General features: G+C 37.9%; 2 protein-coding genes across 5 annotated transcripts in view; one reads left to right on the top strand and one right to left on the bottom strand.

Moving 5' to 3' along the window:
* LOC110464118 (protein MIS12 homolog) overlaps positions 1–10578 on the bottom strand; it is a 19006-nt gene extending 8428 nt beyond the window's left edge. Inside the window, exons 1-5 of the mRNA XM_021519177.1 lie at positions 10473–10578; positions 4909–5057; positions 2574–2641; positions 1154–1252; positions 525–671 (exon numbers count right to left, since the gene is read on the bottom strand). Coding sequence (XP_021374852.1) covers positions 525–671; positions 1154–1252; positions 2574–2641; positions 4909–5041 — 447 coding nt within the window. The 5' untranslated portion in view covers positions 5042–5057; positions 10473–10578. The remainder of the gene's footprint in view (positions 1–524; positions 672–1153; positions 1253–2573; positions 2642–4908; positions 5058–10472) is intronic.
* A 222-nt stretch (positions 10579–10800) lies between these two features.
* Positions 10801–13825, top strand: part of LOC110464112 (pleckstrin homology domain-containing family A member 1-like) — a 65004-nt gene continuing 61979 nt past the window's right edge. For 2 of the 4 annotated variants that reach the window (XM_021519173.1, XM_021519174.1), the window contains exons 1-2: positions 10801–10894; positions 12655–12781. The gene's annotated coding sequence lies outside the window, so the exon portion shown is untranslated. The remainder of the gene's footprint in view (positions 10895–12654; positions 12782–13825) is intronic. The other 2 variants (XM_021519172.1, XM_021519171.1) reach the window with 1 other exon arrangement.

The raw sequence follows: 13825 nt of genomic DNA on the forward strand, positions 1-13825 counted from the left end.
TACATAGTCATTAGATTGGTGTTACAATCACAAGACTTATACTAACACCTACATAGTCATTAGATTGGTGTTACAATCACAAGACTTATACTAACACTTACATAGTCATTAGATTGGTGTTACAATCACAAGACTTATACTAACACCTACATAATCATTAGATTGGTGTTACAATCACAAGACTTATACTGTTTTACTGTCATGCTCTGTATTTTACATACAGAGAGCGATGTAACTGTGTTACAAATACAAATATAACACTTAATTGACACGCTGTTGTTATAAGTGTTTACCTCTGTGCCTGTGACGATACTTACACAGTTAATCATGACTTGTCTCTAAATGTAAAAACAACATGAATTTGTAGTTAAATTAATACTTTATATCCTATTTTCGTTTAGTTTATATTACGTGTGTTTAAAATTTCGTTGGGATTATATTTCGTGGTTTTTATAAAACCGGGAAACAAACGAAATGAAATCTCCAACGAAATATTATGCTTTTACAGTAGTGCTGATACCTACTGCCAGAATTTTATCCTTCAGCTCCTGTATCTCGGTGTCAAGGACATCCTCCTGTTCTGGAGAGTACCTCTCTCCCCCTGCCTGGGCCTTGTCCTCCGGGAGTAATACATTGTCTGGTATGGTCAGCACGTTCTTTGTCAGATAGGTCTGGCAGTATAACATTGGAATGGTTTATAAGAAATAAACTTCATGGACAGACACGAACACTGCCCACATGTAGAATCATTGTAAAGTGTGGATGATAGAATAGGATTTCAGCATGTGACATTTGGCCCTCAAAACATCACTTAAGGAAAGAAAATTTGATGTCAGTAGTTTAACTCATCAACCCCTGAAGTTTCACAATGAACTATTCCAACCTTTGAATTGGAAGGGTTCAAATGTGTCTTCAGGGGTGAATGAGTTAACAGCAAGTTACTTATGCTCTAGAAAAAATGCTGGTGCCCAGTTAGCTACATAGACTAGGCCATACCACAAAACATCCATCAAAGAATGACTTTTATGTACAATATGTATGAGTTTAGGTAATGAAATTTGTTAAACAAACATATTTCAGTATGTTATTTTCCCTTAACTTTATTTTACCTGTTAAATATACATACTATAAGAAAACAGAAACTTTAGTTTACCTCTATGATGTCAAAGTTTTTGTCCAACTTGCTGACCATGGTGGAGAGGATCGCATCACAAGCCTCTTTGATTTGTGCAGGTTTCATCACAGTACTATACTAAAACATAAAAGATGGGCAAAGGTCATTCATTTGAACAATCTTGGTAGCCCTTCATCTGATGCCAGTATGCTGCTGGCCAAATAGCATCACCCTAAGCCCCTTGGTTTTTCAGAAGAAGTTGTTTAAAGTACAAGAGGCCCAGAGGGCCTGTATCGCTCACCTGAATATGTTTAAAATAATTGGTATGAAGTAAAGATATAGCACTCCATGGTAGGTGCTGTAAGTACATATGAAAATTCAGAAAAACCCATCCAGTACTTGAGATATAGCGAGAACAAACTTCAAACAGAGCCCCGACCCTATGCCCCTAGCAGGGTCATACCCACCAATTATACAAAATTGAGTCCCCTTGACCCAAGGATGCTCCAGACTAAATAAGGATAAAATCTTTTAATCCTGATGGTCGAAGAAGGATTTTAAAGGTTTTACCTTTATTTCTCCTATTGGGCCCCCACCCTTCAGACCCCTGGGAGACCACACCCACTGCTTATACAAAATTGAGTCCTCTTGGCCCAAGGATGCTCCAGACTAAATTAGGTTAAATCCTTGAATCCCTATGGTAGAAGAAGGATTTTAAAGGTTTTAACTCTATTTCCCCTATTGGGCCCTGCATCTCTGCCTCCAGGGGGGTCAGACATACCGTTTATATAAAATTGGTTCCCCTTCACCCAAGGATGCTTCAGACCAAATATGAAACAAATCCTTTCAATCCTACAGAAGAAGAAGGATTTTAAAGAATAATTTGCTATGTTTCCCCTATTGGGCCCCGCCCCTCAGGCCCCTGGAGGGCCAGACCCACGGTTTATACAAAATTGGTTCCCCTTACCCCAAGGATGCTTCTTACCAAATATGGAACAAATCCTTTTATTCCTACAGAAGGAGAAGGATTTTAAAGAATTTGTTATATTTCCCCTATTGGGCACCGCCCCTCACCAGGGGGAGGGAGAGGGAGGGGGGCAGACCCACCATTTATACAAAATTTGTTCCCCTTCCCCCAAGGATGCTTCTGACCAAATTTGGTCAAAATCTGCCTAGTCGTTCATGGCTAGTAGCGTTTTAAAGGAAAAGTTGACGGACGTACGGACTACGGACGCTGCGGTATGGCATAAGCTCACCATGGTCCGTCCTTCAGACCAGGTGAGCTAAAAAAGTTGATGCCAGACGAATGGATGACAGACGTCGCACCATGGGATAAGCTCACTAGTACTTGGCCCAGGCATTGAAAGTTGGTCAAGGTCATTAATTTGAACCTACTTGAAAGCCCTTCATCCCAGCATGCTACTGGCCAAAAGACAGGAGGATTGTCTCCAGAACTTACCTCTTCTGACAAATATGTTTCTATTTCTTGTATAGCTTTTTGGATGTATTCCAGTGCTGCGTTGTATACTGAAGAATAAAAGTATTTTTTTTTATTATAATACTGTTCTAACTATAAATTAATACATGTACTATGAAAACTCAATTTTGATCATTATTGCAAAACAATACATATTAATGTACTTATAATCGTCCCATGTATACAAATTACTAAAATGTAAACAACAATATTATAGTACATATTTGATTTTTGTAAATTTCACTTTATACTGAATTTGACTTGCTGAGCAATAATACATTAGTCTTAGCCTTGTATCCTAGTAACAATAATACATTGGTCTTAGCCTTGTATCCTAGTAACAATTATACATTGGTATTAGCTTTGTATCCTAGTAACAATAATACATTGGTATTAGCCTTGTATCCTAGTACTTAACAATAATACATTTTTATTAGGCTTGTATCTTATTAACCGCTTTCAGATTTACTATTACCATCAGGTTTATAATTCTATCAAATAAATTATTTCAACATTTTAACAGACTTGACCCATTTGACCTTTGGTGAAAGTCAATGCCATTAACTTGAATAGCCCTCCATCCTAGCTACAGTACCTATTCAGATCTGGTCAAATACCATGCCAGTGAAGTAACTGTTTCAGTGTGAACATGTGGCTTCACCGAAAAGTTCCATAGGTCAAAGAAATTCCATATTATAAACAAGAGGCCTAAAGGGCCTGAATCGCTCACCTGGTATTAATTTCACACTTGTTATCTTAAAAGTGGACTAAAATACAACTACAGGCAGAATATCAGTGTTTGATTAATAAGAACCTATTAAAATATTTTAAACATGTGACACTCGTGACCTTGTCTTCCAACCCAGCATGCTTCTAGCAAAATATCATTACCCTGGACATTTTGGTTATACAGAACAAATCATTTAAAGATTTAAACATATATTGACCACGAATACGGACGAAAGTTATTTATTTGAACAAACTTGGTAACCCTTCATCCCAGCATGTTAATGGTCAAATGTCATCATCCTAGGCCTCTTGGTTATTCAGAAGAAGTTATTTAAATGTTTTCAACATATTTGACCCCAGTGACCTTGAATATGTTTCAAGGTCATTCATTTGAACAAACTTGGTAGCCCTTCATCCCAGCATGCTTCTGGCCAAATATCATTATCCTATGCCTCTCGGTTATTCAGAAGAAGTTGTTTAAAGATTTTAAACATATTTGACCCCTGTGACGTTGAAAAATGGATGAAGGTCATTTGTTTGAACAAACTTGGTGGCCCTTTATCCCAGCATGTTACTGGCCAAATATCATCACCCTAGGTCTCTCAGTTATTCAGAAGAAGTTGTTTAAAGGTTTTAAACATATTTGATTCCTGTCACCTTGAATATAAATCAAGGTAATTTATTTGAACAAAATTGGTAGCCCTTTATTTCACCATGTTACTGGCCAAATATCATCACCCTACGCTTCTCGGTTATTCAGAAGAAGTTGTTTAAAGGTTTTAAACATATTTGACCCCTGTGACCTTGAATATAAGTCAAGGTCATTTATTTGAACAAACTTTGTAGCCTTTCACGTGCACCCCAGCATGTTACTGGCTAAATATCATCACCCTAGACCTCTCGGTTATTTAGAAGAAGTTGTTTAAAGATTTTAACATATTTGACCCGTGTCCTTGAAAATTGATGAAGGTCATTTATTTGAACAAACTCGCTAGCCCTTCATCCCAGCATGCTTCTGGCCAAATATCATCACCCTAGGCTTTTTAGTTACTGAGAAAAAGTTGTTTAAAGTAAAAAGTTGACGCCGGGCCAGGTGAGCTAAAAATCAGGGGTTTTGCCAGCTATTTTGGGAAAGGGCCCTTGAGCTGGAATTGGTAAAATATCAGCGTCATTTGGCAAAAAAATGGGAAATATCATCAGTGTTCCCACGTGTACAGGTTTGGGAAAATATAACACCTACAATGTGATAAGCAAAAAGTTTTCTCTCTGTTTCTTAATAAAATGTATAGCAATAAATAAACACATAATTTTTCAATGTTTTTCATTATTCAATTCCAAATTTCCGATATATTTACCGGTATGTATTTCGTATGCTCCCTCATGGATGGTAATTTACAGTTATACTTTGAATGCATATGTTACACATATAATGACTGGAAACTTGTATAAACATGATTTTTTAATCCAATTGGGAAAATAAAGACTGAAATTGGGAAATGCAGGGTCATTTTTCAATTGCGAAAAGGTCCCTGTACCGGAGCCTTTAAACACCTGGCAAAACCCCGGACAATATACTAATACACTGTACCTCCATTACAGAAAGCTTTGGGAGTGAAGCCCAAGTGCTGTGTTTCATACTCAAACATTTGTTCCTCCCTCTCCACTAGTGTTGAGCAGGTATACGAACTGCTTGCTGTCGTATTGGAGCATGTTGACATCATGGCTACAAATTATAACCTGAAATAGATTATACAGCAATCATCAAGTGCTAATTAATATATAATTTTACATGATCACCCAATTAAATGGTATTGTCTCTGCCATCGCAGAAAATGATTCACTGGAGTGTTTAGAATACGAGCACGAAGGTTGATTTTGAAAAGTTTCTTCTAGTAGTACACAAACTACTAGTTTAATGTAAATTTTAAAAAGTAAATATTGAAAATTTTCACTCAACCTAACCTAAAATTTAATATACTCTTGTATCAGACTAGTGAAGTTGTACACCCCTTGACTGGAGGACACCCCTTGACTGGAGGACACCCCTGGACTGGAGGACACCACTTGACTGGAGGACACCCCTGGACTGGAGGATACCCCTGGACTGGAGGACACCCCTGGACTGGAGGACACCCCTGGACAGGAGGACACCCCTTGACTGGAGGACCCCCCTGGACTGGAGGACACCCCTGGACTGGGGGACACCACTGGACTGGGGGACACCCCTTGACTGGAGGACACCCCTTGACTGGGGGACACCCCTGGACTGGAGGACATCCCTGGACTGTAGGACACCCCTGGACTGGAGGACACCCCTTGACTGGGGGACACCCCTGGACTGGAGGACACCCCTTGACTGGGGGACACCCCTGGACTGGAGGACATCCCTGGACTGGAGGACACCCCTTGACTGGAGGACCCCCCTGGACTGGAGGACACCCCTGGACTGGAGGACACTCCTTGACTGGAGGACACCCCTGGACTGGAGGATACCCCTGGACTGGAGGACACCCCTGGACTGGAGGACACCACTTGACTGGAGGACACCCCTGGACTGGAGGATACCCCTGGACTGGAGGACACCCCTGGACTGGAGGACACCCCTGGACTGGGGGACACCCCTGGACTGGGGGACACCCCTTGACTGGAGGACACCCCTGGACTGGAGGACACCCCTTGACTGGAGGACACCCCTGGACTGGAGGACACCCCTTGACTGGAGGACACCCCTGGACTGGAGGACACCCCTGGACTGGAGGACACCCCTGGACTGGAGGACACCCCTTGACTCGGGGACACCCCTGGACTGGAGGACACCCCTGGACTGGAGGACACCCCTTGACTGGGGGACACCCCTGGACTGGAGGACACCCCTGGACTGGAGGACACCCCTGGAGGGGAGGACACCCCTGGACTGGAGGACATCCCTGGACTGGAGGACACCCCTTGACTGGAGGAAGGCTTAAAACAGTTGCATTTTCACGAAGTATGGTTTCACTTACCTGTTACCTGTATCCTTGAATGCAGTTCATAGTAATTAGTTTGATCAACATTGATATTCACGAGTCAAAAGAAGACACTAGTAGATTTTTACATGAGAGTAAGTAATTTTTTTATCAGTATTTACTTTGTAAGTAAGAGGTTAGGTTAGTATTACATATCAAAATACGCCTGCAGGTTAGCGTACAGGGGCCCGGTTTCGGGTAAGCCCAAATTTCCTCTGGCCTTGACACCAGACTTAGACATTTTGACATATAGATATCTGGTGTGGGGCCAGAGCGCACTGCTATATGAAAACAAGGAATTCTCCCGACACCGTTTGGTATCGGAGAGTTACCAGGTATATTATGAGGTGCTGACAACATTAATCTACTTTGAGTCTTGACACAACACTATAAGTCACCTCACATATATCGATAAATGGAATATTTATTGATCCAAATCAGCTCTGATCTTATTATCACCAATAGCTGCTTAATTCCGTCAGAAAGAAAGAAGAGTTCTCGATTTTCAATCATTGAAAAATTCCCACCCGAGCGATCCCCATTTTTGTAAATCATGGGATGACTTATCAACAAACCGTACTGATCCGGACCAAAAACGTAACATTTTATTCCTGTTAAGAAGATTTCTGGAGAATTCCACGTTTATATTTAGCAGTACGCTCTGGCCCCACACTAGACATCTATATAGATCTCAAAATGTCTAAGTCTGGTGTACATGTTCAGGTCCAGTACACTCTGCCGATTGAGCTATATATATAGCTTTAAACACCTATATAGCTGTATTTATACCTATAAATTATAGCTGTATTGAGCTATATCTCCTAAGATTTTAATTTTCAATAAAGTAAAGCAAAGTTGCATAAAACAATAAGGTTTATGGTAATGTTGACTACAAAAAGCATACATTTAGATGTTTATTTTCATTTTTCATAAATGTAAAATATCCGATTTTTCTGATCATTATTTTTTAAAAAGAATACTCATATTTAATGTCTTTTGTTTCTAATGATAAAATCTTCTTCTAAAAGTGACTTTGTTTCGTTTTCCTTAAAAAAGAAAATCACATGAAAATGGCTCAAAAGACCTCAGATAGGTCAATAGAGCTATTATAGGGCTACATTTGCGTATCCCGGTTGAAACGGTATGTGTGGCGCAGAAATTTTCCACGATAAACAAACACTTGGACCGATCTATAAGCAGAGCTAAAAATGCACAGTTTCGGAGAATAAAAAAATGATGTATCAAGAATATTATGCCCTACTCTCACGCGTCCACTGAATAACGTATAAAAACTACATGTGGCTTTATTTTGTTTAAGAAAGAAATAACGCAAACTGGCAATAGTCAGCATTTTAGTTTCGGCCAGGTATGTCTAGATCTGCATGGACCCCTCAATCTACACGTGCCAAATTTTCCTGAGGTTAGCCTTGGTTCACATCTGTACCTGTCGATTTCTTTACAGGTTCAATCGTTTCAACCGGATACACGAATGCTATATAGCTCAATAGGCAGAGTGTACTGGACCTGATGTTAGGGCCAGAGGAACTTCGGGCTAGGTTTTGGTAAAAAATAAACCTATAAGCTTACACACCAGTAAATAACAGCAACACTTTATAAGAGCGGAGCTCTCGGGTGCCATAGGCACCCGAGCGGAGCTCTTTACCGGTAACATGTGCGTGTAAATAAATCTGATCCAAACTTCCATAAATCGTACAGCTACAGCCTAGAAACTTTTCGTACTTCTGGTGACCTCTTCTGGTTCATGGAACCCGTAAATATGCCTAATCGAATAATAAAGCGACATGTAACATAGCAGGAAAATTATGTATTCGAACCAACAAGTTTTAAAAAAACATATTGACCATATTCAATACACTGGGCGTGTTTATTTCCACGATTTCTTTCCTTTTGTATCGAAAAGAGAAATGATTGGCATGGTCATTAAAAAGCTTACATGAATACCCAACCTAATGGCGTCGAAGAGTGCGTAAGAATGTGATTAGATGACAAACTGTATTAACGTCGATTAAATTAGCTGAAATAGATAATTTGATACTGACAACTTTCTAAACATACACATTTTCTATCTAAATATTGATAATAGATCGCAACACATTCCCACTAGGACGGAAATACCCGAGTGTGTACGAAGCAGGGTCAATGACGAGGTCAAAGTTCCGGGGTTGTCTGCTCCAGTGAAACAGAATTGTCACCAACAGCTTTCTAAGAGAAAACGTAAGGTGTTTCAAAGGGTCAAATTCCCAATTTTTCAGTATTACTACTCTTGTTTTTTCTGCATTTATTGTATAACGTCAACTTATTTTCAGTTCTTCTAAATTCTTCCATTTGGGGATCGTTTCTGTTGATATTTTATTTGATCCAAATTTGTGATATTCCTTTTAGATTTTACAACTAAAACTGTGGAATTTCAATGCTTGATCTGCTTGTACAATATGTTGAATCTAGTTTCATCTAATGCAACCAAATTAACAATCAGTTAAAAAAGACAAACATTATCTGTACAGTTTTGCACAGTAAATGTCTTTATTGATACTTAGATAAATATAAACTTTAAACACTTGAAAATTTAATTGTACTTCCGTTCAACTGTAAAAATTATTACAGCATTTTGATTAGACATTGAAGTGAACACATTAGTTTGCTATGCTTTATGAATATCAGTAAAGAAGGGAATTAGAAACATTATATTTTCACCACTTTTATTTTTGTTAACAGATTGCATAGTATGCGACTGTCAGCAACGTACAGTCACGTCTCCCAATATAAGTACAAAATGAAGATTTTAGATTATTTTTTTAAATAATTCAGATAATCCATGTGAAATGATGAAATTTAATGTTTGTACTGATTATATACGTTAAAATTTCCAGGTATCTACAGCAGGAGATTCCTCCTCTTCATTGTCGCTGTTGTCATAAAGTTTTTGTAGATACCTAGAGATAGATTGGCATATATCAGCCAAAAACATTTGTTTGCAAGTGAAGTTTCTGGATGGACACCATCGTATAACTTTGTGTAATCATACTTTGTGATTTTTTGTGTACGATTTTGACCATGTTTCTCGATGTTTGATTCAATGATTGATACCCTTATTATGTCATTGTCAAATTTGAGGGTCAAAGATTGTGTGTTGTGTTGAGTGATGATTGTGTTGATGGCATTGATGTCAGTTTCATTATGGACTTGTTGTTCTTGAGTCAATATTGGTTTTAAATGTGGTTGAATAAAAATAATTGCCATCACCAGGTACATCATATGCAGAATAGTTTTTAATTTTGATTGGAAACGTAACTGACAGTCTCTAACCTGCTTAATATATTTAAATTAAAAACAGATACATCCTTCATGAATTGGCATATCAGCTCAAACCATTTGTTTAAACATTCTGCCTACAACCACGGACTTAGATAACAGATCTAATCTAATTCCGTGCTACAACTCACATTATGATTATCATGTTTACTCTGTGTTTTTTTCAAATGGCATTTGTTTCTTTTGGATAAAAATAATAATACATATTATTATGAACATACTGGCATTCTTGGATAAAACAAGAACCAAATGATGATTACATGTGATGCGTCAAATTAGTGTAGTGCGACTGATGTGGATCATTCTAAAACAGAGCACCAATAAGTACAAGGATGAATGATTTTGCCCAGCAACATATTCAAGTATATTATAAGTACAGGTACATTTTGAATGTATTAAAATGGGTAATGTTATGATTCAATAATTAGACTATTGAAACAAATGTACAGTACGAGCTTCGCTCTCTCCAGGCCATGCCCGAGTCATATTATCCCGTGTTTATTCTAAAACCTTATAAAATTGAGGATATCAAGGTACTTTTTTAGGTTTATTATTAACCGAAAGTATCCCGAAACATAATTCCTGTAGGAACTCAATCTAAATCAGAGATTTATAACGATAGAGAACTCTATCGTTATAAATCTCTGATTTAGATAGAGTTCCTACAGGAATTACTCGAAACCGAGCCCCTGTGGTTGGTGATTGTGTTTGCTTTTCATTTCCTAACAAAACTTCAGACTTCTGTGATAGGCCTAATCTGCAGGTCGCCTTTGCACCATACATGTACAAAAAATACACAAGAACGTGTCTTTACCTAAACCAGAAGCTGGAGAATGTCTTTGCATCAGCTTGTTTGTATCGCCGACTTCACACTTACCGCCATCACACGTCGATTGTAAACTAGATTTGGAGACTGAAAGTCAAGTCCGGACCGGAGAGGTTGAATACGAATATCCGTTATTATGCAAAAACAAAATTTCACTTTTGTACAAAAAAACGTTAAGTATCTTTACATTATAAGTCTGAACCCATTTCAGGGAAACGTGATCAAAATAACAATTGATATCGATATATTCGTATCTTGAATTGTATTCCGAGACGGTCCCTGTCTAGCATATTAACTTCCGGTGAAAATAAATATGGCGGGTATGGACTCCGGCGCTTCCTTGATTCATGGTTGATCAGTTACAGATGGAGCGTTAAACTGGCTGCACATGTTCTTTGTGTGTATTGAAGGTAAATCAAGCTTAATATGCTGTTATTCTTAAAATGTGTGCATTGCTTTTTCTTATAATTGTGACGTTTTGTCTTTAATTTTTGGATCAAATATGGAACTTTGATATTTGTTGCTGCCAATTATTTGATTATCTCATCTTTGTTCCGTGTGATCATTGCATACCACAGGAAACTATTGTAAGATAATCAGGTCGTTTGAGTTTTTATGTAGGTATGATATAAGAAAGAGATCAAATGTATAACGGTGAACAAAACTAATACTTGTGAATAAAATATAACACTAGTTATTATTGTGAAAATAGATGATATATATCAGTTAACTGATAACTAAACTGTGGTACATTATATAATCTGCAGTAATATCTACTACACGATAAACATGTATACACGCACATACGGAAAGAGCAGAGAGCTGTCTAGACAAAATGTAGAGATAATTAGTGATCCGATGAACACTGCATTGTATGGAATTCAAGCTACAGTACTAGCACAGACTTAGATAACATCTAAAATCTAATTCTGTGGTACTAGTATACATGTATGTATACGTACTGAAACATGGAAAATAAAATTTTATCAACTGCCCTGCACCGATGACCATGATTAAGGATTTTCGGTATACAGTTGGATTCGGACCCAATCACACAGTCTTAAAATTCTTAAGGAAAGTTGATTTTTAATTTCCTGCAATTGTAATATTGATCAATAAAAAGTATGGTTTTAGTGTAAATGAGTCACGACAGTGATCATGATCTTGACTTGTAACACTACTTTGTTAGTTAAATTTCAAAGGTTTACTATACACACACATATATATAACATATATTTTGCAGGTGGGGGGGGGGGGGGGGGGGGGACCCTTTTGCCCTTATCTAGAAACAATAATTTAGAATTGTCATGTCGGTTGTACATGTATACTACTTTCTGCCACCAAAAAATATATTGAACTTCCCTTTTCTGAGATTTGGACATTTATAATTTCTCCGCCTAGCGGAGTTACAGACAAAAACAAATTTCTGAAGATGTAATTCAAACTATTTCATGCTCTACCGAGCGTAGAAAGCAAGAATTTATTGGACATTATTTCCATTGACAAACAGATTGAGTGAGGCGTAGAATAGTTTTCTAAGCTTGTAGTATTATTCAAGGATATATTTTATAACGCAGAGTATTTATATTTCATGATGGCCTGAGCGGAGCGAGTGTTAAAATTCTGTAATTGGTTAAAATGTAGGTTTTTGGTTGAAATGTTGATGTTTGTGTCAGGCCCTTTAAATGGTCACTTGTCAAAGTTTATGGGGGGGGGGGGGGGGGGGGGGGGAGCTTTTCTGTAGATTCACCTGATAATGCGTGTGCATCTAGTTTTAGGCCAGCATTTTGGCAATTAGATATTGATTTGTTTTGTCATAAATATGAATTATGATTTAACTGTTTGTCTTTTATTGTGTATAGTATGCATACATATGTACAAGGGCAATACCTAATGAAAAGGATGTACACGCCAGGCTTTGATGCCAACATTGGTTATTATTCACCTGATAAAGTGATGCTAAGGAGGGTGCTTCATTGTCTCTGAAATATTTGTAATTTATATTTTTCATTGGTATGATAAATCACTCCTGGTGACCATGTGTACTTGAAACCACAGGTGAAAATACAGGTATATTGATATATCATGAAATAGACTCTACCTTTGAAATAACACTTTACCTATATACCTAATTCAAATACTTGGTATATAGTCCTCTCCCAACTGACAGGGTGATCACCACACCATGAAGATTAGGTAGAGTCAGTATGGTGAGCCTTGACCACTGACCTGACTGGAGACCCTATTAAGATATAGACAATGGATCCCCGGAGGATTAATCTCCTATTGTTTAGTGTGTAAGTATATACGTAGTGGATTCCTCGCTTGGGCGCCGCGCTCACATGTGTATTGTCAAATGCAAGTAGCTAGCCAGATTTCTAGATTTCAACAAATTTTATTGGACAAAAAAAAATGAACAATTGGATGAGACAACAGGCTTAATCAGCCTATATATAAGTCTTCTCCTAACCGGTATAGATGGACAGGCACTCAGGTACATTTAAGGCCAGAAGGGCTGTGCTGTGCCCAATATGAGAAATAAGGGTTAACTAGCTAATCAAAAGACTACTTAGGTCTTCTTAATTAGAGGTAGAGAGATTCTGATCTAGTTTGTTTTACCTGTCATCTGTCTGTAGTAATAAAGCATATCTGCTTCTAGACCCCCTTAACCGAATCAGGTGCTTCATTCAGTACCAGACTGCACAATTTCTATACTATATAATAATAATAATAATATTCCGTTACTCAATGTATATGGTTGAAAATATTAACACATTGTCACTTGGTCACATACTATTTTTATGTTAATTTTTATTATGTAACAACTATTTTCCACACCGTGCTATTATGAAATCCCTGTTTTGAATGTCACATATTTGGCATGAATCATCCCAAATTGTAATTGCAAGGTCAACTGAATTCAGTGTTGTGGACATATATAGTCTGTATTGTCACTAACATAGAACCAAACCTGCCAACGCAAACTGAACTGTGATATAGGACCATACCTCTGGCATGCTAAATTAGTTGATAATTGTGACATTATTTTTACACATGTTACAATGGGTCTTACATTTACAGAGCATTTGGATTTTAATGTAACGGCAAAACTCGTGGCCAAATCAGCGGGTAGAGCAGTTGGTTTGTTAATAGCTAAATCTAAATCAATGGGAGGCTTGCCATATAAAACCTTCACAAAACTGTATGAGAGTTCAGTGTGGCCAGTAATTAGTTACGGTGCTGCTATATGGGGTACACGTACATTTAGTTTTATTGTGGCTTTTCAAAATCGCGCATGTAGATTTTATCTAGGCCTTGGTCGCTATGCACCTAACGTAGCT

Source organism: Mizuhopecten yessoensis, unplaced genomic scaffold (genome assembly GCF_002113885.1).
Source record: "Mizuhopecten yessoensis strain PY_sf001 unplaced genomic scaffold, ASM211388v2 scaffold10961, whole genome shotgun sequence".
In the NCBI taxonomy this organism is placed as follows: domain Eukaryota; kingdom Metazoa; phylum Mollusca; class Bivalvia; order Pectinida; family Pectinidae; genus Mizuhopecten; species Mizuhopecten yessoensis.